General features: G+C 40.9%; 1 protein-coding gene across 1 annotated transcript; it reads left to right on the forward strand.

The window, feature by feature from the left end:
• Window positions 1-2484: 2484 nt before the first annotated feature.
• Window positions 2485-4425, forward strand: LOC126591033 (premnaspirodiene oxygenase-like). Its single transcript, XM_050256566.1, has 2 exons — window positions 2485-3384; window positions 3638-4425. Exons 1-2 carry the CDS (start codon window positions 2494-2496, stop codon window positions 4265-4267), a joined length of 1521 nt encoding a protein of 506 aa, XP_050112523.1. The 5' UTR covers window positions 2485-2493; the 3' UTR covers window positions 4268-4425.
• The last annotated feature ends 20187 nt before the right edge of the window (window positions 4426-24612 follow it).

Here is a 24612-nt window from a genome sequence, read left to right on the forward strand (position 1 = left end):
GAAAATTGGAACCGGCCCGCCCCTGTGTTTACTTGGACCCGCCCCGCCCCGCCCTGTTTTGTATCTAAAAGAATACAGACCCACCCCGTACCTGCCCCGAACTGCCAATACCCACCCCTACCCGCGGGTCCAGGGCCCGTTTGCCCACCCCTAATTTCACCCATCATAAAAAATTAAAAAATTAAAAAAAAAAAAATTTCTCCACCCACTATTATTCCTAAAATAACCTCTAATGTATATTTATTTATTTTTTCAAAGAGTAATATAATATATTTTTAAAGAAAACCATAATTTTCATTAGCACCAGAATGAAAATTTTGGAATGGCATAATTATTGCCACTACCAGCATTTTCATTAGTCAAAATTTGGAATGGCAAAATTTGGAAAACCAGCATTTTCATTAGTCAATTTTTTATTAATAGTTCCAATATTAATCTTGTTGATTTGTATTGTTTTTAATATTCATTTAAGAATTATTTCATTAGCACTTGTTAAAAAAAAAAATCATTTATCATTCAAGGCATAAAAAGAACATACTATAAATTGTGCTAGTCCCCGCTAAATACCACAAATGATTTTCCCAACTCAATACCACTGTAGTTTGGCCTTTGCAGATGCTGGATGATTTGGGGGTGAAGACGTGTTTGACAGCATCAGAGGCTTGACCGTCCAAAGATGCTAGCTTTGCACCAAACACTGAGTCGACGTTGGATCTTCCAGTGAATTTCTTGAAGTTTTCTTTGTCTGCTAACGTTTTACACGATTTTTGTAATCATCTAGAACCAGAGCCGGCCTGAGATTTCAGGGCCTGTGCGAAAGTGAATTGGAGGCCGTAAAAAGTATTAAGAATTTTATTTTTTTTATTTTTTTGTTCAAAATAATAATTTTAGTTTTCAATTAAGCTTCTATAAATTCTAATAGCACAAACAAATTTAACAAATCAACAAGTGAAAAGATGGCGTATTGTTTTTCCTTAACTATTTAAAGGGTCATGGTTCGAATTTTCATGTTATTATGGTGAATTTTATATTATTTTGTGGAAGCTTATGCATTTAATAAAAATATAAACTGAAAAAAAAATGATGGAGATGAGCTTTGAACCCATCTCCTAGGCTGATGTAAAGAAGAAATAATTCCACTTACACTAAGACTCAAGTTGGTAATATTCTACACTTATTACTATATATACGTATATGTATGCAAAATTGAAAAATCAAGAGCTTTTCAATTTGAATGCCCTGTGCGGTAGCACCACTTGCACCCCTCAACGCCGGCCCTGTCTAGGACATAGTCATATGGGCGTATACATCAAACAAAGTCCAATAAAAATAATCGCTTCAGTATCTAAGGTTGTTGAGCATCGGCAAAAATGGACGGAAGTTAGAAGTCGGAACTAGAGCCAAAATGTACAATTCAAACGCCTGAATCTTTTTTGTCCACCAACTGGAGTCTACAGTATTTTTATAATCACAATAAGGCTTATTTTTAGCTATACCCTTTGTAACTTGAATTTAATCCTACTTTAACTTTGTAACTTAAAAGTGATCACTTTACTTCCTGAAACTCAGTTTTGATGTAGGAGTATTACTAAAGAAAACAACTACACCAACCATTTGTTATTGATAAAAAACAAGATTTTCAGACAAGTAGTGAAGAAAGTTGAGGTTCCACCATAAAATTAATTGGCAATATGAGAAGTGACTCAACCTCTTATAAGGCTTTGCACAATGTCTCATGTCATTAATGTGAGACTCTTTTATATTCGCATCCTCATACACCTAACATGTGTGACGAATTTTTAAGCCAAACATGTGAACAACATGAATTGGGTGATGTGGAGCACGTGTGGCCACTGGGATTCTCACATGAGCTAATTTGCCCTAATACCTTAATGAAAGTTGAGGCTCCACCATAAAACCAATTGACAATATGAAAAATAGTCTAACATCTTATAAGCACATGCAAAGGCTCTGTTAATTACTAACTAATTATAAGAACAAGATAACAACCATTTGAGGTCACTTAGTATTATGGTCTAATGGTATTCTTCTTCACTTGTAGGTGAGAAGTCTTAGGTTCGATTCTCGCTAAAGGCAAATTGGTATTCCTCTTCAACTGTAAGTGAGAGATGTTAGGTTCGATTTTTACCAAAGGTGAATTTGAACCACATTATTGCTAACCCATTGCGAGGCTTAGCCTTCATTTGTAAGTGAGAGATGTTAGATTCGATTTTCACCAAAGATGAATTTGATCCGCATTATTGCTAGTCTATTATGAGGCTTAGCCCACTCCTCTACCCTTTAGTGTAGATAATATTATTGGTTAATGAAAAAAAAAAGATACCAACCATTTGAGAGAATTTAACATCATAACAAAACAAGAAGTGAAAAAAAAATGAAGATTATTGAGACATGTTATATACAATAGATAATGAATACATTTTCACCAAAAGCAATAAGCCAGTATAATCCGAAGTCAGGATCATTTTCCTCATGGAGATTCATTTCCCTTCCTTCGAACTTGTGGCTACCTTCTTGCTCTTTCTGATCATGATTCTGAAAATAGGGAAGAGAGCCAAAATAAATTTACCCCCAGGGCCATGGAAGCTACCATTTATAGGAAACTTACACCAGCTCGTTGGCTCTATACCCCATCACGGACTGAGAGACTTGGCCAAGAAATACGGAGCGCTTATGCACCTGAAGCTCGGAGAAGTGTCCACCATAGTTGTCTCATCAGCAGAGTTTGCCAAAGAGGTAATGAAAACCCATGATGTTATCTTTGCATCAAGGCCTCACATTCTTGCTAATAGTATTCTCACTTATGGTGATACAAACATTGGCTTTGCACCATACGGTGATTATTGGAGACAACTACGGAAAATTTGCACACTTGAGCTTTTAAGCATGAAACGTGTTCAATCTTTTCGATCTCTTAGGGAAGAAGAGGTATTCAATCTCATTAAATTGATTCGATTAAGAGCAGAAACGCCTATCAATATTACTGAGCAAATTTACTCATTCACATACGGATTCACATCACGAGCTGCCTTTGGTATAAAATCAAAAGATCAGGACAAATTCATAGATATTGTGAAGCAAGCAATGAAGGTGGCAGGAGGCTTTGATGTTGCAGATGTTTTTCCATCTGTCAGTTTGCTGCATCTGATAAGTGGGATGAGGCCTAAACTTGAGAGGCTACATAAAGAAGCTGATAGGATAATGGAAAACATCATCAAAGAACATAAAAAAGATATGGCAACATCCAAAAGTCAAGACGTTGAAGCAAGGGAAGACCTGATAGATGTTCTTTTAAAATTTCATGAGGAGGAGAGTGGCCTTGAATTTTCCCTAACAGCTGACAACGTCAAAGCAATAATCTTGGTAAGTTCACTTTCCGTCAATTTCATGCTTGACTAAGTGAAACCAATTTTCAGCTCGTGGGAAAAATATATTAGACCTTTAAGTAACTTTTATGTATTATGAATTAAGATTTCTCTTTGGTAACTAATTTTGTGATCTTTAATGCATGCTAGGTACAACATTCCCACCTACAGTTCTACCATACGTAGGGTGGATGCAAGTAATTTGTTATGTAATTAATTCACTAACTAGAGTATCAATTATCAACTTTCAGGAAACTTTTGGTGCCGGGGGAGAGACAGCAGCTACAACTGTAAATTGGGCAATATCAGAAATGATAAAAAATCCAAGAATAATGCAGAAGGCACAGGCTGAGGTGAGGGAAATATTCAACGCAAAAGGGCAGGTAGATGAAACAGAAATTAAAGAGATGATGTATTTGAACTTAGTGATCAAGGAGACACTGAGGTTGCACCCTCCTTTTCCTCTGTTACTTCCAAGGGAATGCCGAGAGAGTTGTAAGATTGATGGATATGAAATACCCGTCAAGACTAAAGTAGTTATCAATGCATGGGCAATTGGAAGAGATCCCAACTACTGGACTAATCCCGACAGCTTTTATCCAGAGAGGTTCCTTGACAGCTCCATTGACTTGAAGGGAAAAAACTTTGAATTTATTCCATTTGGTGCCGGAAGGAGAATGTGTCCGGGCATGTCATTTGGTCTTGCCAGTGTAGAGTTCCCACTTGCGTCGTTGTTGTACCACTTTGATTGGAAACTCTCCAGTGGAATGAAGCATGATGAAGACCTGGACATGACTGAGGCCTTTGGCGTTTCGGTCCGAAGGAAACAAGACCTGCACTTGATTCCCATTCCTTATCATCCTCCAACTACTGGAAAATAGCAAGGAGAAAAAAAGTTGATTGCCTTTAGTCATATAAAATTAATACCCGTTTCGTATGCACCTCATGTATTGGAAGTCCTCATGTTGCATCTTTTCTTTAATCCAATTATGAATCGTAGTTTAAATATGTGCGTATACACTAGTGGTATATATGATCGTATACACTAGTGATATGTGTGCATACACGTACACCTAATGGTATGTAACATATACCACATGCATGTTATCATTTTATGTTGTAATACATGTTTAATTAATTAAATAAACGAGCTGATCCACTTGAATGGTAGTCATAATCCATTCATTCTAATACTCTTGTACTATTGTACATATAAATCTAGTTGTCTTGTAAAATTCAAATCCTGCAATTGAAAATGGATATTGTTTGGATCAAAACTTGAACTTTGGGCTCAAGAAAGGAGCTGGCCCAAAAGGAGGCCTGAAGGGAAAGTCAGCCAAAGCCCAGTCGAAATTCAGAAAAGCAGAAAGGGGCTTTTCTGACTTGGTGCAGCTTATGAAGACCACTTGCTCACCTACCCAAAAGCCAAGTGGTATAGACTGACCAGCTATACAGCCCATAAAGTACTTTATAATGGCAGAACAAGTAATATAGCTGATGAGTCACTGCCTCGCAAGTTGCATTCGGGCAAGGCTGCTGCTACAAAAGGCCAAGCTGAGTTGTCTATAAAAGAACAAAGAGAAATCAGGATTAAGGACACTCAAACAAACAAACAAATGCAAGCACAAACTCTGCTCAAAGCCAGATTTTCCTTCAGAGCGAAGCTGTAGTCAGCCCAAGCCTTCATCCCTCTCGGGACAAGCCTTCACTCAAACCCTTGTAATAGCTTTGCTACCCTGTTCAACCTTGATGTAGTATCGATTTCTCTTTAAAACTCCTCTCCTTACCCCTCCCTAAAAAGCTCTCAGACCCTTAATAAGCCACAAAGATAGGAACCTGCAAGACGACCAGGCTTGCCCGACAAGGTTAAACCTTGCCCGACCTTCTTTGTGTTTTTGTCTTTTCATTCATTAGCCTAGCAATATGTTGTATACTTCCAGTTATATTCAAGTTATTTCTAGCAAGATGACTATTAAAAGGCTTTCTCAGTACTCGGATCCGATTTGAATATATATTCATTGTTCAAACCAGATCTAAGTTCTAAGCCCTCGAGCATGTAAATTTGATCAGTTAAAAGTCATTGGCCTCAAGGCATAAAAAAGAACCTTATGTGGACTTAACCTATCCACGACAATCCTTGATAAACGAGAAGTCCGAAGTTACTTGGGGCGCAAGTAATCGACCTACCTCTTAGTCTTATTTCTATTATATTATGATTATCATAGAACGCATAAGCATGGAATGAATTCTGATGGGAAGCCTCAAGGCCTACACCTAAGGCCCCACGAAGGCACCTATTTGGATTCATTCCGTTCTGCGGTATAGAAACGTTTGAGTATAAGAACGAACTCTAATGGGAAGCCTCAAGGCCTACATCTAAGGCCCTACAAAGGCACCTATTTGGGTTCATTCTACCTCTTGGACTCGGGTAATCAGAAGTATAATAGTTATAAGACTCCTGCATTCACGAGCATAAATATGATGTGTTCGAGCACTGGTTTAGTTATTGATAGGAAGCCTCAAGGCCTACACCTAAGGCCCCACAAAGGCACCTATCATAACTAACACGGTTTATCAGGTATATACATATATACAACTAAAACTCGACATCCATTTCACATCTGCCATGCTGAGGATGGCAGTGGCACACCTGAGCACTTAAAAGTTAACCTTGATTGTAAGCCTCAAGGCCTACACCTAAGGCCCCACAAAGGCACCTCTCAAAGTTAACTCTGTCCTTCTCTTTCAGCCTTGCCCGAAGAGCCTTGCCCGACGAAGCTCAACAGAAAAGCAGAAGCCCGACAGCAGTCCTCAACCGGCACCAACCTCCTGGGGAGCTATGCGCTCGTCGGCCAGGAAACGTCCCTGACGGAAATTCCTGACGCGAACATAGTTTTGGCACGCCTGGTGAGATAATACACTTTGTGATCTTGCCCGACAGAGGGTTTCTCTCACCCTTTTCTCCTACTAATGACAGATCAATCAGGAGATCCTTCTTCCCCATCAGGACAAGTGGTCCTAGAAAGCCCAACTTCATCTGAGAGATCGGAAGGGAAGGGAACTAGTGAACTACAAGCTACTTTGATCCAAGTACTAAAAAGCATGGAAAGAATCTCTTTGGAAACCAAGGGAGAAGTGAGTAGGCTCTGTACATTAACAGGGAATCTACAGAGAAGACTCGATCTGGAGTTTTCTACTCCAAAAGGGGCTCATGAAAGTAGGATGAGCCATGTCACCATGAAGAGTGAACCAATCATTCAACCAATCATTCCCTTATTCCCACCTTTAGAAGAAGAAAAGGATAAGGGAAAGAATAAAGTGGTTCTTGAAGGGAGTCAACCTGTGATAGAGCTAGTTCTGGAAAAAGAGCCTCTCAGCTTCTCATTATTATCATTTAATAATAGGAGGCAAAGCGAGCAAGAGAGAACGAAGTATGGCATGCCTGTAATGATAGGGGAGACTAGCAGAAAGGAAGGCACCACTACTTCAGATAAACCTCCACCTTACAGGCCACCCCCGTTGGCTAATAAGGGAGGGGGGACTAACTGGAGGAAGCCCGAACCAAGGAGAGAAGCCGGTACAGGCAACGACCGGAGCCCAAAGATCGACACTGCTTTCATCGGTCATGATGATAATTCAGCTACTCAGCAGCTGAGGGAAGAATTGGCTGAGCTAAGAAGGATAGTAGCTCAAAATGCTCAACTGCGGGCCCGCCCAGTGTTCAGGGTCACTTACCAAAAGCCTTATCCTGAATATATTAACGAGCTAAATCCATTCCCTCTCAACTTCAAGATGCCTGCATTCCCAACGTTCACAGGTGAAGACAGTAACGTGTCCTCCAGAGACCACATTTTCAAATTCTCCAATCATTGTGTGGCATATGAAGGCAACCCAAATTATAAATTGAGGTTGTTTGGGAATTCATTGGCGGGTTTAGCATCTCAATGGTACTCTTTATTACCCCCTAACTCTATTGTCAACTGGGGGCAAATGGAGATGGCTTTCCACGAACAGTTATACAGAATAGAGCCAGAATTGACTATCAATGACCTTGTTGAAGTCAAACAATACGATCATGAATCTACTGAGGACTTCATGATGAGGTTCAGGAAAACAAGGATGAGATGCCAATTCCCCGTCAACCAAGCGTAGCTCATATCAATTGCTCAAAGGGCTCTAAAATTACCTTTAAGGAAGAGGTTTTATGATACACAATTCAACGAGCTGCAAGAATTGGTAATTGCTGCCACTAAGTATGAAAGGCTGTTGCAAAAAGAGCAACAAGTGAAGCACACTTCCAAGGTCCCTCCCTTGTACAAAAACAAAGCTGCAATTCATCGTGTGGAAGTGGGAGAAACCAGGCCAGAGCATGAGGATGGCCATGATGAAGAAAACATAGATGTATGTGCCGCTAAAATGACCACACCTTTCAAACCACTGACGGTAAATGGGCTAGTCCAACCTGTCAAAAATCAGAAGGTCGTAATGAACGATGGTGGTTTCGTCCCCATAAAACCACCCAAGTACCAGAGTTATTCGTTCGATCTGGCCAAGGCACCTGAGATCTATGAAGAAATGGTACGGGCAAGAGTAATTTTGCCCGACAATACCAAAAAGATGCCCAAACCAGAAGAACTCAGGGGGAAAAAGTATTGTAAGGTGCACTATACCTTCAACCATTCCATAGTTAATTGTGTCCAGTTTAGAGATTGGATACAAGATCTTATAGTGAAGGGAAAGCTGTTACTTGACTCGCCCCAAGCCAGTATGATGGTGGATACTAACCCTTTCCCTGAGGCTCCTATCAATATGATCAACCTCATTTTAGAAGAGCCAGGGTCACCATTTGGTACTACAGAGAAATAAAAGGTCCCAGGTTGTCTCAACACCCCTGCATGAATAAAAGTGCCATGAAGGGGACCAAGGGACCAAGATCAGGTCCTAAGATTGGTGCTATCGAAGGAAGTAGAAGAAAGAAGAAAGTAAACAAGAGGGCAAAAGGTTGCCCGAAGTCAATTCAAACAGTACCGAAAGCAGAGCAGGAAGCAAATCATATGTTCATTCTAATAAAAAAAAAAGGGAGTTACAAATCATTCTATTCTAAAAAATTTACATCTTCACACAAGGTGATTATTCGAGAATGATATGTTTGCATAATGGCAAATATCCTACTGGGTTCGGCCAAAACAGTATGGCTATTTACAAGTTGGGACCTAGTATGCTCTAACTCCGAGTTTGACTTCTCTACTCCCTCAATTTGGTTTTCGAGGGTATCCAGAAGAGTTGCTTGTTCAGCTTTAAGAGCAATCAGTTGTTCCTCCAGCTTTTGGATTTCAGAAGTAACAACTTTAACCCTTTCTTTTGTCCGCAAGCTTTCATCCATCAACTGATCAACTTGAGCGGAGATGCTTGACTCTTTCTCCATAAAGCATCTTGCCCGATTAGCTTGTCTATCAGCTCTCTGGTATTGCTCCCTAAGAGCCCTTAAATTCTTAAAGAAAGAGAGAAAGAAATCGTGCTGAGGTTTTGATAGCAGACCAGTTTTGAAAGACTTAATTGTGACCTTTTCTAAATCACAAAGAGCCTTGAGGCTGAATAATGCAGTGAAATCCTTCCTCGCCCATTCTTGGAAGACTTGTTGTTGCTCTGAAGAACTGGAGGTCGCTGAAGTATGTCTTGAGGATCTCAACCTCGTCTCAAGTCGCCTAAGTGCTTCAAAAAGTTTGGGCAACTTAGCAGGGTTTGGGGATGGAAAAGGAGGAGGATCCTGCACTCCAACTCCCTCTAATGGAGCAATGCCAACTGGGGGGCAATCTCTGTCTGCCTGATCTTCTCAATTCCAGAGGGGGGAATCTTAGCACCTCTAGAAGATAAATGAGGACGGGAGCATTTTGATTTACGAACCAAATGAGGGGGATAAGTTTCTTTTGGAACTTGCTACAAAAAGCCAAAAGACCAAGTCAAGACAATCTAAATACAGTTTGAGGCAAAAAGAGGCTTTGGAGAGAAGAAATGTACCTTACTCAGCCCTGGGGTTTCACCAGGAAGAGTACTAACTCCTTGTTAGGAGGAAGATTCTTTACCACCAGCAAGAGAGGAAAGAGCTGCACCTGAACCTGTACCAGTGCCCTAGAGATATCCAGAGGTAGCAGTAATTGTTAGTAAATAAATCATAAGAGGAAAACAAGAAGAAAATATTCCTATACCTGAGTTTGGTCTTGAGGAAGAGAAGGAGGTTCATCAATATCAACTGTCGGGCAAACAGATACCTGCGAGATTGCTACCTCTGAGGCTACAGGAATCTCAGGAACTATGGGTTCATTATCTGATACCACTAAGGGAGGAGGTGGCTCATATACCGGAGAAGGCTGCAGAAAACATGAGCGGGAGTTAATTTGGAAGCAATATACGGGATTTCAATGTGGAAATAATGGCTCACCAAGTTACTGTCCTCATCCACGAAGTGCAACATAACTCCTGTAGATGGATCAAATTGAGAGGAAGGAGTTGCATCCAGAGCAGTAGAAGAAACCACAGACTTCAGAAGAGGGCCATGACTAGGCAAGGAGGCAGATGCCCCAGCCTAAATACAAATAGAAGAAGAGAAAAGATTCAGGCATTAGGTCTAGAAATTGGAGAGTTATCCAAAAGCTTTTCTTTTCTTGCGTCCTGATTCAAAGTAATCAGATTTAAAAGTTCTGTGAAAGCAAGAAGAGGTCTAACAAAAAATATATAAATCGTACCTCGAGTTCTTTGAGGACGGTATTTTGCAGTTCTTCAGCCTTTTTGAGCATAGCAGCTCTTAAAGGTTCCTCCTTAGAAGCAATGATTGGTCTTTTGGATGCTTGAGGTCCTGTTTGTCGAAAAAAAAAAAAAAAACAAGAAACAGTTAGATAAAGGAGAAAGGTAGCAGTTTGATAAAGGAAAGCAGAAACTTACTGGAAGATTGTTGCTTCTTTCTGCCTGCCTCAGGGACTGTAGCAGATGGGGCTGATGACTTAAGAGAGGCAATAGTTTTTGCTCTCTTACTCTTTCTAGTAAGAGTTGGTCATGTGGTTTTGGGTAGAAGTGCAGGATCAGGATCTGAAGCCTTAATCACAGCCGCTTTCTTTCGCTTGGGTGCTTTAATAATTGCCTTGGGTGTTTCTTCAGCTCCTGAATCCCCAAATGATTCTGAAACATCCACACCTTCCCCAACTTCTCGTCTTTCAGCCTCTGCGGCCGCCCTATGGAAAACTGCAGCACCAGCTGAGTCATCCTCGGACTTAATGGCTTCTGATTCAACATCCATTGGGGCTACAGGGTCAAACAAAAGTAAGGATAGAAAGACTTCAGAAGGGAAACAGAATCAGGTTAAAAGAGAAGTACCTATCAGAAGTGACCGATTCTTCTCTTGGATCATCTCCTTCCAATTTTCAAGCTCGCCCGAGCTGGGGTATGACTTAAGAGAAAGTTGGTTGAAAAGGCGGTCATGAGTCTCTTTCAAATCTCCTTCATACTTCTTGGTCCATTTGTCTTCCCACCAAGAAGAGAAGAGCGAAGTACATTCAAAATTGAGAACAATGGGCTTTCGGGTCGCTTGACTCATTACGTCAAGACTACGTCGGGCAGCTCGGAATGTCACCTCAGGTGAAGTTAGTAACCGGAATGAAGTACCACAATGGATAGAGTCGAAGAACGGGACAGTAATGGCCTGCCTAAATCCCAACTGCCTGCTGCAAAAGTTAGGATGGTACACCTCCAAACCTCGGTCATATCTATTACCCCGAACTCCCCAGGCCATGTCTCTCGGTTGAATGCAGCTAATGAATTCCTCCCTGCAAAAGGGGGTAGCATCTTCGCCAGGGGCATCTTGAGAGACTTGGTTAGAAAACCAAGGATATCTCCTCAAGACTGACGCACCCCATTCTAAATCTGATCGAGTCCTACAAACTCTGAAGAAGTAGAAGTAGGCAAAAGTGGAGTGGTCTATAGGGGCAGCTCAGCCAAGATTCGAGCAGGGGCCACACCCTCCGGGAACTCCAAATTGGCAGCCCGAAACTCTGGGAAGTACCATTAAAGCCAAGTTTGTATCATCCATATAGGGCCATTCAAGTTGGTCTCAAATGGCTCGCCTTGAGTCATTTCAAAAAGGAGATGATAAAGATGGGAAATAAGGAATGGACCTGTAGCTACGTCATCAAAGTTATGAAGAGCTTCTACTAAGGGGATCCATTCAACCCTCACCCCTTTAGACTTGTTGGGGAAGATATGTTTGTTGAGCCAGTATAAGAGGAAATACATGTGCTCTTGATCTTTATCAACCCGAGAAGAGCCCGCCCCAAAATTCTCCTTTACAAAAGGAATGAATCCTTTGAGTGAGGTCCCATAACTCTTGAAAGTTGCAGAGTTATAGTTCAAAGAAAGGAAGGTAGTAGATGAACTTGAGCTTCCAATGGTAGATGACAGAACCCAGTCTTGAGTGACGTCCACTATTATGCCCGAGGGTCTTAACCTGAAAACCTGGGCCATGTCAAGAATGGTTGGAGACATGGGGCCCGTGCGAAAGTCGAAAGTATTCGTGCCCGAATTCCAGAAAAAGAGGGCAGAAACAAGCAATTCGGGCTTGGGAATGATGGAAATCTTCGAGAGCATGATTAATTCGTAAATACCATTATCCATCCATCTCTTCTTAAAAGTGGGCTCTAATTCATCAATCCACTGAGCCCAGGCAGGGTCGTTCATCAGAGGAAAGCCTCGTCGGTATGATGACCATTTGGATGAAGAGATGCCCGACCTAGCCGAATAGGGATTTGGGGAAAACCAACTATCCCTGGGCATGTTGATTTCTACCACTGAAGGGACCCGAGAGATCCAGGCGGGACCCAATGATTGTGCCCCATGCACCTCAAAGAAGAGCTCGGAATGCAAACCTGCCCGAGGGCGATGCAGCCCGTTGAGTAGACGACGCAGAGTGGCGATTCCTTCGCCAGATTCATAGGGAGGTTGGGTTTGGCTAGATTCTGAAGCCATTTGATGAAGTTCGAGAAGGGGATACCAAAGAAGATGATGAGGGTGAAACCTTAGAGAGGGATTTCTTGCTGTAAACACAGGGGATTGGAGAGTTCAAACGCAAGGGATTCGTGGGTTTTAATAAAGGAGCTTTTTTTTCAATTAATATTGGCGCCTAGAATTCCAGGCTAAATATCGATTGAATGGGGCACTGTTTGGATCAAAACTTGAACTTTGGGCTCAAGAAAGGAGCTGACCCAAAAGGAGGCCTGAAGGGAAAGTCAGCCAAAGCCCAGTCCAAATTTAGAAAAGTAGAAAGGGGCTTTTCTGACTTGGTGTAGCTCATGAAGACCACTTTCTCACCTACCCAAAAGCCAAGTGGTATAGACTGACCAGCTATACAGCTCATAAAGTACTTTATAATGGCAGAACAAGTAATACAGTTGATGAGTCATTGCCTCTCAAGTTGCATTCGGGCAAGGCTGCTGCTACAAGAGGCCAAGTTGAGTTGTCTATAAAAGAACAAAGAGAAATCAGGATTAAGGACACTCAAACAAACAAACAAATGCAAGCACAAACTCTGCTCAAAGATAGATTTGCCTTCAGCACGAAGCTGTAGTCAGCCCAAGCCTTCATCCCTCTCGGGACAAGCCTTCACTCAAACCCTTGTAATAGCTCTGCTACCCTGTTCAACCTTGCTGTAGTATCGATTTCTCTTTAAAACTCCTCTCCTTACCCCTCCCTAAAAAGCTCTCAAACCCTTAATAAGCCACAAAGATAGGAACCTGCAAGACGACCAGGCTTGCCCGACAAGGTTAAACCTTGCCCGACCTTCTTTGTGTTTTTGTCTTTTCATTCATTAGCCTAGCAATATGTTGTATACTTCCAGTTATATTCAAGTTATTTCTAGCAAGATGACTATTAAAAGGCTTTCTCAGTACTCGGATCCGATTTGAATATATATTCATTGTTCAAACCAGATATAAGTTCTAAGCCCTCGGGCATGTAAATTTGATCAGTTAAAAGTCCTTGGCCTCAAGGCATGAACCTTATGTGGACTTAACCCATCCACGATAATCCTTGATAAACGAGAAGTCCGAAGTTACTTGGGGTGCAAGTAATCGACCTACCTCTTAGTCTTATTTCTATTATATTATGATTATCATAGAACGCGTAAGCATGGAATGAATTCTGATGGGAAGCCTCAAGGCCTACACCTAAGGCCCCACGAAGGCACCTATTTGGATTCATTCCGTTCTGCGGTCTAGAAACGTTTGAGTATAAGAACGAACTCTAATGGGAAACCTCAAGGCCTACATCTAAGGCTCTACAAAGGCACCTATTTGGGTTCATTCTACCTCTCGGACTCGGGTAATCAGAAGTATAATAGTTATAAGACTCCTGCACTCACGAGCATAAATATGATGTGTTCGAGCACTGGTTTAGTTCTTGATAGGAAGCCTCAAGGCCTACACCTAAGGCCCCACAAAGGCACCTATCATAACTAACACGGTTTCTCAGGTATATACATATATACAACTAAAACTCGACATCCATTTCACATCTGCCATGCTGAGGATGGTAGTGGCACGCCTGAGCACTTAAAAGTTAACCTAGATTGTGAGCCTCAAGGCCTACACCTAAGGCCCCACAAAGGCACCTCTCAAAGTTAACTCTGTCATTCTTTTTCAGCCTTGCCCGAAGTGCCTTGCCCGACAAGACTTGCCCAACGAAGCCCGACAGAAAAGCAGAAGCCCGACAGCAGTCCTCAACCGGCGCCAACCTCCTGGGGAGCTGTGCGCTCGTCGGCCAGGAAACGTCCCCGACAGAAATTCCTGACGCGAACAGATATTGGCATTGCTGACGACGGACTTCTGAGCATAGTAAGAGTGCAAAACCTCCCACAGGTTCTTCGAAGTTCTGCAGCCGATAGTCAGAGGAAGAATTACACTGGACAAGTAACTAATGATGATAAGTTGATCTTGCGTGAAACCATGTTGCATAATCAGGGTTAGGGATTTGAGAAGGCAGGACAGAGTTTGTGTCTGGTTTTGGCTTCGGGATCGGGTATTGTGAGGTGAGGAGATAGGTTGACTTTGTCAGTAAACAGCCAAAGGTTATGTCCAATGAGGAAGGATTTGATTTGGCACAGCCGAAGTAGGTGGTCGGAGTCGGACAAAGTTTGAAAAAGTTAAGGTTACACCATAAAATCAATTGGTAAAATGGAAGTAGCTCAACTTATTTATAAGCTTATATAAGGTCCCTCCTCCCATTAATATAGGATTCACTCTCAACACGCTCCTTCACATATTTCGAATTGATAAGTCTAACACGTGGACAACACAACAAGGTCACATAGAGCACGTGTGACTGTTTGGCTTCACAAGTGAGGCAACCTGTTTTGATTCCATGAAGAAGTTGAGGTTCTACCATAACACCAATTGACAATATGGAGAGTAGCACAACTTACTAATAAGCATATGCAAGGTCCCTCTCCTATCAATGTGAGATTCATTATTGACAGAAAAGAAGAAGTAGTGAAGGAAATAGTGGTGGGGAAGTTGGGAAAAACACCAAACTTGTATATAAGAAATAGTCTAACACAGAACACAAAGCAATGAAAAAATTGAGGTGAGAGTAAAAAACGTTGAATACACAAAACAGGGGAAAAGCCAAAACCAAACATCTAGGAATCATAAACACAAAATGTGATACCAAAATTACAAGAGTAATTCTATTTATACTATGTTTTTATATCATATTTCTATACCACCTTATGTGGCATCTGATGTGGACAGCCACATCATTTGAAAAATATGCAAAACCCAAGGAAATGAATGAGAAAGACTTCTCATATACCACAATCATCATTTAATTAACTAGTTTTTCTAAAGTATTAATTTATTAAATAATGAACTAAATTTAAAAATCTGATTAATTTCACAAACGAGGCGAGCAGCTCAATAAATAAATGATCACAACAAGTAGGAAAATTTAAAAAACATACCCAGAGATGAATTCAATCAGATACTACATGTTAGAATGGAATTAATTAATTAATTCCGAATTCTTTCCATAACATTTTATAGGAATGTAAATTCTAATTGTAATTAGTGTAGCATTCTTACTTTTGAGATTAATAACCCTATATATATATATTTTACACATCAATACAAAGAGTCATAATTCTACCTAGGATCACTCATATATATTTTTAGGTACTAGGGTTTCACTCCTCTTCCCCATGGAATTGGATCCTCTTCTGAGCAAAGGCTCGGGATCTTCCTGACCTACTAACAAGGGCCGTTAGACTTTAATTCAATATCTACAATTATTATAACTTTTAGAGAGATTCTTTATTTGTAACTGTTTGATCAAAATCTAATGACCCGTGTTATTGGATCAGGAGAATCTCGAGCCTTTGCTCAGTTGAGGATCTAATTCTCTGCCTCTCCCACTTCTCGTGCCCTCCTGTTTTGTGTGGTCACGGTTAAACCACGTCAAAATTTTATATTATTTTTTTTATAGAGATAATAAGACAAAAATAATAATAATATAAAATGTTGACGTGACTTAACCGTAACCACACAAACAAGAGCGCACAAAAAGTAGGAGGGCAGAGAATCAGCCTCCCTCCTTGCCGTCTAAACCAAACAAAATAAAATAAAAAATCAAAACACAGCAGCTTGCCGTCTTTCTTTTCTCCACTCATGGCTTCATCTTTTTCCTCCATCGCCAAAACACTACAAACTTTCTTAAGCCTTATACTGCCAACTATATTGTTTGGGCTCGTCAACTCAAAGCCTTTCCATTGGTCATGATATCTGGAACGGTTCATTGCCAATCCTAAATACATTGAATTGACCCTCCCTTATCAACAAGATGAATTGGTCATTAGCTATCTCATGAGTACAATCTCTGAGTCTTTACTTTATCTCACTACTGGTTATGCTACATCTCATGTTTTATGGGATTGTCTTCATACGCACTTTTCTCAGACCTATGTCGCTCATGAAGCCACTCTGTGCTTTCAACTCTTAGATTTGTCCAAAGGCTCCAAGATCGCGTATGTCTACATCCAAAATGCCAAATCTCTTACAGATCAACTTGCTAAAATTGGTGAATGTATCTCTGACACAATCTTGTTATGTGTACAATTCGTGGACTCAGCCCCGATTACCAGATGCTCACCGCTACCTTGATTAATGGTCTTATTTCTTCCTTCACCGAGTTACGTTCCACAATTCTCACATTTGACCAACAAAACTCGAAAAATCCTTCTAGAGTTCCTAGTACCAATCGCTTCTCATTGTGAATCCACCGTCTTCTTCCAATTAAAGGTCCGGTGGTGGTCGTAGCAATGGCTGTAGTGGTGGAGAGAATCGTTGCGGCTGGCGTGGCCCTTCTGCTTGTGGGGACAATTTCAAGTGGAACAACAATCAGCAGCATCAATTTCTTTGGAGCCCAGCCTTTCCAAGGCGCGGGCCTAGTACACAACCTCCAGCAACTTGGCTGGCTCACATTCTAGCAGCAGCATACCCATCACTCTCCCAGGTCCAACCCGTCCCCTTCTTTTTCGACCAACTTGGTGTTACAACTGTAATAACTCTCAACACACCCAACAAACTTCCACACATCACTACAGTGGGCCTGATCAAGCCCCACCCTTTGCTGGAGCCAAACTTTTACAACAACCAGAACCCGTTTGGTATCATGACACTAGGCTACCCATCAGATGAAAGGTCATTCATCCTTAGTTCCTCATATGAAGCCCTATACCAGTCCTTTTAGGGTGTGTTTGTTTCCCTTCACTAGCCCTTATTGGACTGGACTAGACTAATAATTAGTCCAGTCCCATGTTTGTTACTTCATGGGACTAGCTTTAGTAGGAGTAAGTCGGACTCGCCTCGACTAAGGACCATGCTAGACGGTCTTAGCGAGAGACGTCGCGAACCATGGGCATAGCTAATCCCTTCGATCGCTCTGTGCTCGCGTCCTCTACTCTCCTCTCTGCTCGCGTTCTCTCCCTCTCTCCTCTTCCTCAACCCTAAATCATGAACAAAGACCTCGATTCAAGATGGGAACTGGAATCGGAATCATTATGGGACCTTTGCAGTGATTTGCCGCACTATTCAGTCCCCAGAGGGTTCAGTTTGCGATCTCCCTTGAGTTTTGATCGAGGAGTTTGTATTGGGTAGGTGATCACTCATATATTTCATGCATTTATACCATTCATTTCTAAAGTCTTTGGATGTTTTTGTGTTAAAATTGTGGCATTTTACCTTACCTTGTGTTAATGTACAGTTAATTTTGTTGTAGGATTAATTTCAAACAAAATGAGCAGAAAAGAATAGAGAAAAGACAGAGTGCAACACGGCATTAAACAAAGGAAGGAAGTGGACTATGAAGAAATTGAATAATAAAAGAGGAAAGGGAGAGACTTGCGGATTGTGTGGAGAAAGAAGAATAAGAAAATAAATAAGAGGGGAGACATGGAATGATGGAGGAATAAAAGAAAGAAGAAAGGAATGGCGGAAAGAAAAACAGAAAATGATAAAAGCAAAGAATGGCAGACAGCAATAAAAGAAAGCATAAAATCATGATGAATGATTATCATACAGCAGCAAATGCATGAAGGAGGACACGGAATCAGTGCGCAAACAGAGAGCCCAAAAACCTGCAGCGGGAGAAAAAATAATAGAAAGCTGCCTGGCAGCTGGGGAGTGAAACCGAGAAGAATAAAAAGGCTGCTTGTGCAGCGTGATCCATAGGGAGAAGAGAGCAGTGAGGGCAGAGAGCAGTCAGACAGGAGAAAGAAAAGCTGCCTTTGCAGCGAGAAAGAGAAGAGAGGAACAGCTGCCTTGCGGCACAGAAAAACAGAGAGCAGCGCCAGCGGGGAGAAAAACAGAAGGAGCAAGCTGCCTTCTCTCTCGGTTAAATCTTTCCAAACTTATATTTTATTTCTGTTTTAATAATGTGTAACTAAATTTATTTTGGCTAGAGGTTAATTCAAAGCCATGAATATATTTGTAATATGAATTGATTACCTTCAGTTGTGATTTCTGAGTTGTGATTTAATTTGCTTAACTGCTTGATTGATAGCTTATTTTTGTATGTCGATTAAGAATGCATACTTAATTTACATGCATGAATTTGACGCTAGAATATAAGGGAGTTTCACCTAATCGTTATGAACTTATATTCACAAGTAGTGAAGGTTGCTAGTCACAATCACGTTAAGTAAATTCTTGGCATAAGTTTCATGCAAATCATAGTAACGAGTGCCTCGTCAATGCTTATGTTTTTCATAGAACTTAATGATTCTTGCTTGTATCTCTATTATGCAATTCATGTAGGGAACTTGTAGGGAATGTTTTGGGTTGTCGTATGCAATCATCCAACCCAATAACTTGTGGAAAAACTGAGGGTTAATTAGTGCAATTCACGGTTAATTTGGGGCGTTGAGATTTACAATTTATTGAAAGAACAACTGAAAATCAATTTAGGTTGCATATGTGTCATGTGTGGAGAAGAACCCTCTAGCTAGTCCGTCACCTATCCTTTCACCTTAATTTCATGCTTTTGTCAATTCTGTAATTTATTTAAGTTTAATTTACTTCTCGTCAAAACCAAACCCCCCCCCTTATTAAATTATATTATTTAGTTAGTTTTCATTGTTGTTAGTCTTTTAATTCAATTTCCGTCCATTTCAATTCCTAGTGTCTAATTTGATTGTTTTCATTATTTTCAGTCATTCTAAATGTGTTTCGAGTTATTAGAGTTTTTAACCTAGTTTTGTGTCCTTGAGTCTTGTTTAATATTTTTAAATTAATTTAGAATAGATTAGCAATCCCTCCTAATCCCCGGCCTAGAACGATACCCTACTTACATCTATACTACAATTGTCAAAAAGAGGGTAAATTTTGTGTGCTTATATTATTCGCATCAGTAGGTAGCTTTGGGGTTTTACAATCAGCTAATCGAAATATCGAATATGAAATTATTGAAATTATGGGAATATTGGGGATTTATTCTAATTCATTGCTCTGAAATGTAGGGTTTTGGGGTTTTGCAGTTGCAAGAGGAGAAGATGAAAGTCAACATCTTGCATATCCTTCTCACTGTGTTTATTTTATTTTGATATTTCTTTCAAACTACTCTAGTTTATATACCATTTGCAACTAACTCATGTAATTTTCTATACTTTTTATTCCAAGATATAACGTTGCTGCATTTAATCATATGGTAGACTGAATTTTGGCTTGATAGTTTCGAATTCCTATGATTTTGATTTTGTTCTTTCTTTCAAATTTACTAGTTTATACCAATTAGAAATTTCTTTTGTAATTCTCTTTTCTTTCCTGTCTTCAAATTGTTGCATCTAATCGTGGTGGAATGAATTTTAGCTTGACGGTATTGAATTTCTATGATTTGTCATCCTCTGGAACTATGAATAGTTAATGATCTGTAGAGTTTTACTACCTTAATTGTAATCTAATGTTACGAATGGCGATCACAAGATCAGTATCTATTATGTTAGTCATGAATCTCTAGCATATGCTCCCCCTGTTTATGATTCAGTGCGATTATCTTTTTAACAACTATCGTCATAATTTGACAATCCCATTTGCTCGGTGATCTTGTTTTAACTTGAAACATCTTTGATGGGAAATGGACGCATTATGCATTTTATCATAACTATTTTCTCTTGACCCTTCTCTCTTTGCGAATATCTGCTGGGGATTTTAAACAGAGTATGTCTTTTTTACCTCTTTTCTATCTCTTATGTTCATTAATCGATTGCTGCATGTGTGAATGTGTGTAAATTTGATGTGCCCTATTTTTTGCTCAATGTTTCCAGTCTCAAAATGATGTGGTTAACTCCATGAAGGAGGCAACATCCAAGGAGCTTCTGAATGTGAGCCAAGTAAAATGATAATTAGGTGTCCTATGAGAAAAGTAAAATGATCATTCAAATTTTGATTAGAAAAGTAGTATTAAGGACAAAGAATTGCGTGTCCCAGCATGTGATGCTTTTATCTATTTCCTATCAAGTCCACAATTTGATGCACATGAAGGGCTTTTGATTAGAAAAGTAGTATTAAGGACAAGGAATTTAGATGCAGATTCAGAGCTTTGGAGTTTGAGTGTTGTTTTGATAAATTATTAATAAATAATTCGAAAAGCTTGGAGCTAAATTAATTAATTGTTTGTCTATATATGTACTTTGCAATGACTCTGCAATGGCAGTAGTCTGGTGCACTGGGTTCAGTTGTTTGTTTTGGTTTAGTTGTTTGGTTATTTAGTTATTTGGTTTGGCTCAAATGGTTCTATTAGTATACTTGTGACATATCAATGATGATCTATCTGTGCAATTTAGGATTGAGAATACAATCATGCACATGAATATAAGCACGCAAAGATTATATCACACACAATTGCTTTGTAATTTTGGGTAAGATTGTATTCAGCCACCATTGACCACTGATTCTAGAAACTGAGACCAAGTAATTTTGCATCTTTGTATCTTTGTGTAAAGCTTACTTCTTGTATTGACAATACTTTTTAACTTACCATCCATTGACCAGTTAATCTGATTGTAACTTTTTAATCTGCAGGAGGCCAGATTATTGCATTAGGATTTCCCTATTCCAGAACTTGTTGTTTCTCTGATTTGCATATTGATTTGTGACAAAGCCTTATGGCTTGAGTTTTCCCCTGTGAGCAGGTTCTGCCTCATCAAACTCCATTCCCTAATTGTTTCAAACAGGGTTATGGTACCCTTTTGATGGAGGAGGTCGAGCGGATCGCTAGTAGGCAGCATAGATCGAAAAAGATTGTTGTTATTCGGGAGTAGGAACTCATCATTACTATAGGAAATCAGGTTACAAGCTTGAAAGCCTTACATGGTGAAAATTTTTGTATGACGAGCAGGGACGAAGCCAGAGATTTGTGTGAATGGGGGCATCATGAAACAATAAAGTCATAATTAAAAAGCTCAAGAATTTACTAAACACATACTTATATATTAATCCAGAAAATTTTTCATACAACAGTCCCTTACAATATCCCTCGATGCGTTTTCATGTTCTGAAAGCGTTGCATGACAACATCATTACTAATACCATCAAATATCTCTCTCTATAAAAATAATCATGTTATCATTCATCCATTGATCTCCCATCCGATTTCTCAATCGATTCTTCAAAATTTTCATGGCCGAAAATGCTCTTTCAACAGTTGCAGTAACAACTGGAAGAGTTAGTGCTAATGTCAGAAGCAAGTAAACCAGCGAATACACCTTGTGTTTTTTGCATTGAACCATTTTCTTTGCAAGATCTCTGTTTGTACCATACTTGACCAATCCCGAAACTACTGAGCACCGGTCAACGTTATACCGTCAAGGACCTAGAAAAGCTTCCCTTCAACCAGGAGGCCAATCACAATGCGACACGTGTCGACATCAGAAGCCAATCACAGCTCGACACGTGTCAACATCAGAAGCCAATCACAACACGACACGTGTCGATGTTAGAACAAAACTAGAAACTCTCTTCTATAAATAGGGATCATTCTCCCACAATAATCTTTAATGTCATTTTGTACTAAACTATTCACTATAACTCACAATATGAGAGCTTGAACCTATGTATTTGTGTAAACCCTTCACAATTAATGAGAACTCCTCTACTCCGTGGACGTAGCCGATCTGGGTGAACCACGTACATCTTGTGTTTGCTTCCCTGTCCCTATTCATTTACGTACTTATCTTCACTAGTGATCGAAGCAACCAAGCGAAGGTCACAAACCTGACACTTTCTGTTGTATCAAAGTTCTCGCTGATTTTGTGCATCAACATTTGGCGCCGTCTGTGGGAAACGACACTTATTCCCACTCTCTTCAGCTTTGTCAAGCTGGTTTCCACCGCTCGTACACTCTCTTTTGGCCAAGCATCTCTCTCCGATATGGGGAGCGAAAGAAGCCACAACACACAGAATGACACCCCCGCTGGACCTAGTATGAAGCAACGAAAGCAGGAAGGAAATAGAGTTACTCTTCAAGCTAAAGTCGATGAGCTAGAGGTTCAGAACAACAAGATAGCGATGAAGAATGAAGTCCTCCAGGAAAATATGAAAAACTTTTCGAGATGCTTCACGAGGCTAGGCAGGCTCAAACACACAAGCTCGTCGCCCCTTTCGAGGTCAACAATCAACTGAATGCCCCCCAACACGGAGGGTCGCCGATATCCGACACGGACATCCCTGATAGGGATCGAGCTACACATCAATGTGATAATCAACATGAGACTTCTCTCAACCCAGCTGCTTCAACCCGAAGCAGGAGAAGTAGAGGAAAACACCTCCTCACAGAGGATGTGGAAGGATCAAAAGCTGTCTATCGCGATTGTCGAGACTTCCTAAAGCAACGTCGAGAGAATCCCATCCACATAAGCTCGAAGATCAATGACCCAAGGGTTTCTGAAAGACTTGGTCCTCTTCCACAACCCAGGCCAGCCGCCAATCTAGAGAAGGGGCAACAAGTCCCAGAAGAATATGAAGGTACTGGGGACTCGGAAACATTCCGACATACTCACTCTAGAAGTCAGTGTGGCGAGTCCAGAGAAAGATCACGCTATCTGGATCAAACTTTCCTACTTCCAAGAGGCGATGGGGACTTAAAGAAGAAAACTTCGGTGGTGCACGACTCCGCTCAGGACCCCCTTGTCCTGCAGCTCCTTGAGGAAGTAAACAAGCTGAAGGCTGAACGTCAAGCCGAGATACCTGACTGGAACCAACCCAGGCCTAGCCCTCTCACAAGAAGGATCCTCAACACTCCCCTCCAAGCGAAGACAAAGCAGAAGCTTGACTTACAGCTCTATACTGGAAGGGAATACCCGATTGAACACCTTAACCTCTTTGAGTCCACCATGGTATACCGGGGACACACCGACGAAGAACGGTGCCTTCTCTTCCCCTCCACCCTCTCTGGCGGAGCTTTAAACTAGTATTGCCGTCTTCCACCTGAGACAGTAGACTCATTTGAAGAGTTGAGAAAGCTGTTTGTCTCTCAACACATCTTCCAGACCGATCGCTTGTATTCCGCAGATGACTTGTACACTATTCGCCAGAAGCCGGACGAGTCATTACGAAAGTACGCTGGCCGCTTCAGCCATGAGTATTCTCGCTGCGCTGAGGCAGATGACAAAACCGCCCTCAAGGCTTTCACTGCAGGCTTACGTGACTGTTTCTTCAAGTACATGATCAATGGCAACACTTGGAAGACTTACTCTGAGGTGATGACACAAGCTTACAACCATGCCTCTGCCGAGGCAAGGACATATCAAGGGAAACCCCCTACAGTCACCCATTATCAGCAAGTAGGAAGTGGAGGCCAGATCCAACCGAATGAAAAGACCTCAACCTTCCAAATGGTAGCAGCACACCCCCTGCCTCATTTAATGCTTCGCCAAGTCAGCAGACATATCAATCTCAGGGCAAAAGGAAAAACTTTCATCCTCACCAATCTCATTTTAATAAAAAGAATAAGGGGCACTATCGCGATAACTCAGGATATCGTCACAATAATGCCAGCCCCCAGGCAGTCAACGCAGTGGGCCAATCACGTGTCAAGACAGGCCCTACCCCGAGGTATGAGACATACACCTCTTTGAATGCTACATGTGCTGCCATCTACCCCAGTATAGCTCACCTGATACCAAAGCCAAAGCCAAGATAGCCAGATTACAAGTCCACGAAGAACACGGGCATGTTTTGCTGCTACCACGAGTATAATGGCCATGATAGTGAGAAGTTCATTATCCTCCGTGACCATATTGAAGCTTTGGCACGTGAAGGAAAAATTGATCAGTTCCTCCTTCACCCTCCAAGGGATAACCGTAACCAACGCCAGGTGAATGTGATATATTCCATAAGCGGCGGCACACCCATGTCTGAATCTTCCAATAGGGCCATGAAAAGCAATGAACGAACTTTGAGACCTGGCCATCAAGTGTTTCACGTGGAAGACATCAGAGGAGGCAAGTATCAAAAGCCTAACTGGGATCCAATATGTTTCTACCCTGAGGAAGAAAGAGGTATCATCTACCCTCACAATGACCCGCTGATCGTGGAAGCTCACATAGCAAATTTTGATGTGAAACGAATCCTGATAGACACAGGTGCTTCAGTCAATATCATGTTTGCTGAAGCTTTCAAGGCACTTAATGTAGCTGAAC

This window comes from Malus sylvestris, chromosome 11 (genome assembly GCF_916048215.2).
Source record: "Malus sylvestris chromosome 11, drMalSylv7.2, whole genome shotgun sequence".
NCBI classification, from domain to species: Eukaryota; Viridiplantae; Streptophyta; class Magnoliopsida; order Rosales; family Rosaceae; genus Malus; species Malus sylvestris.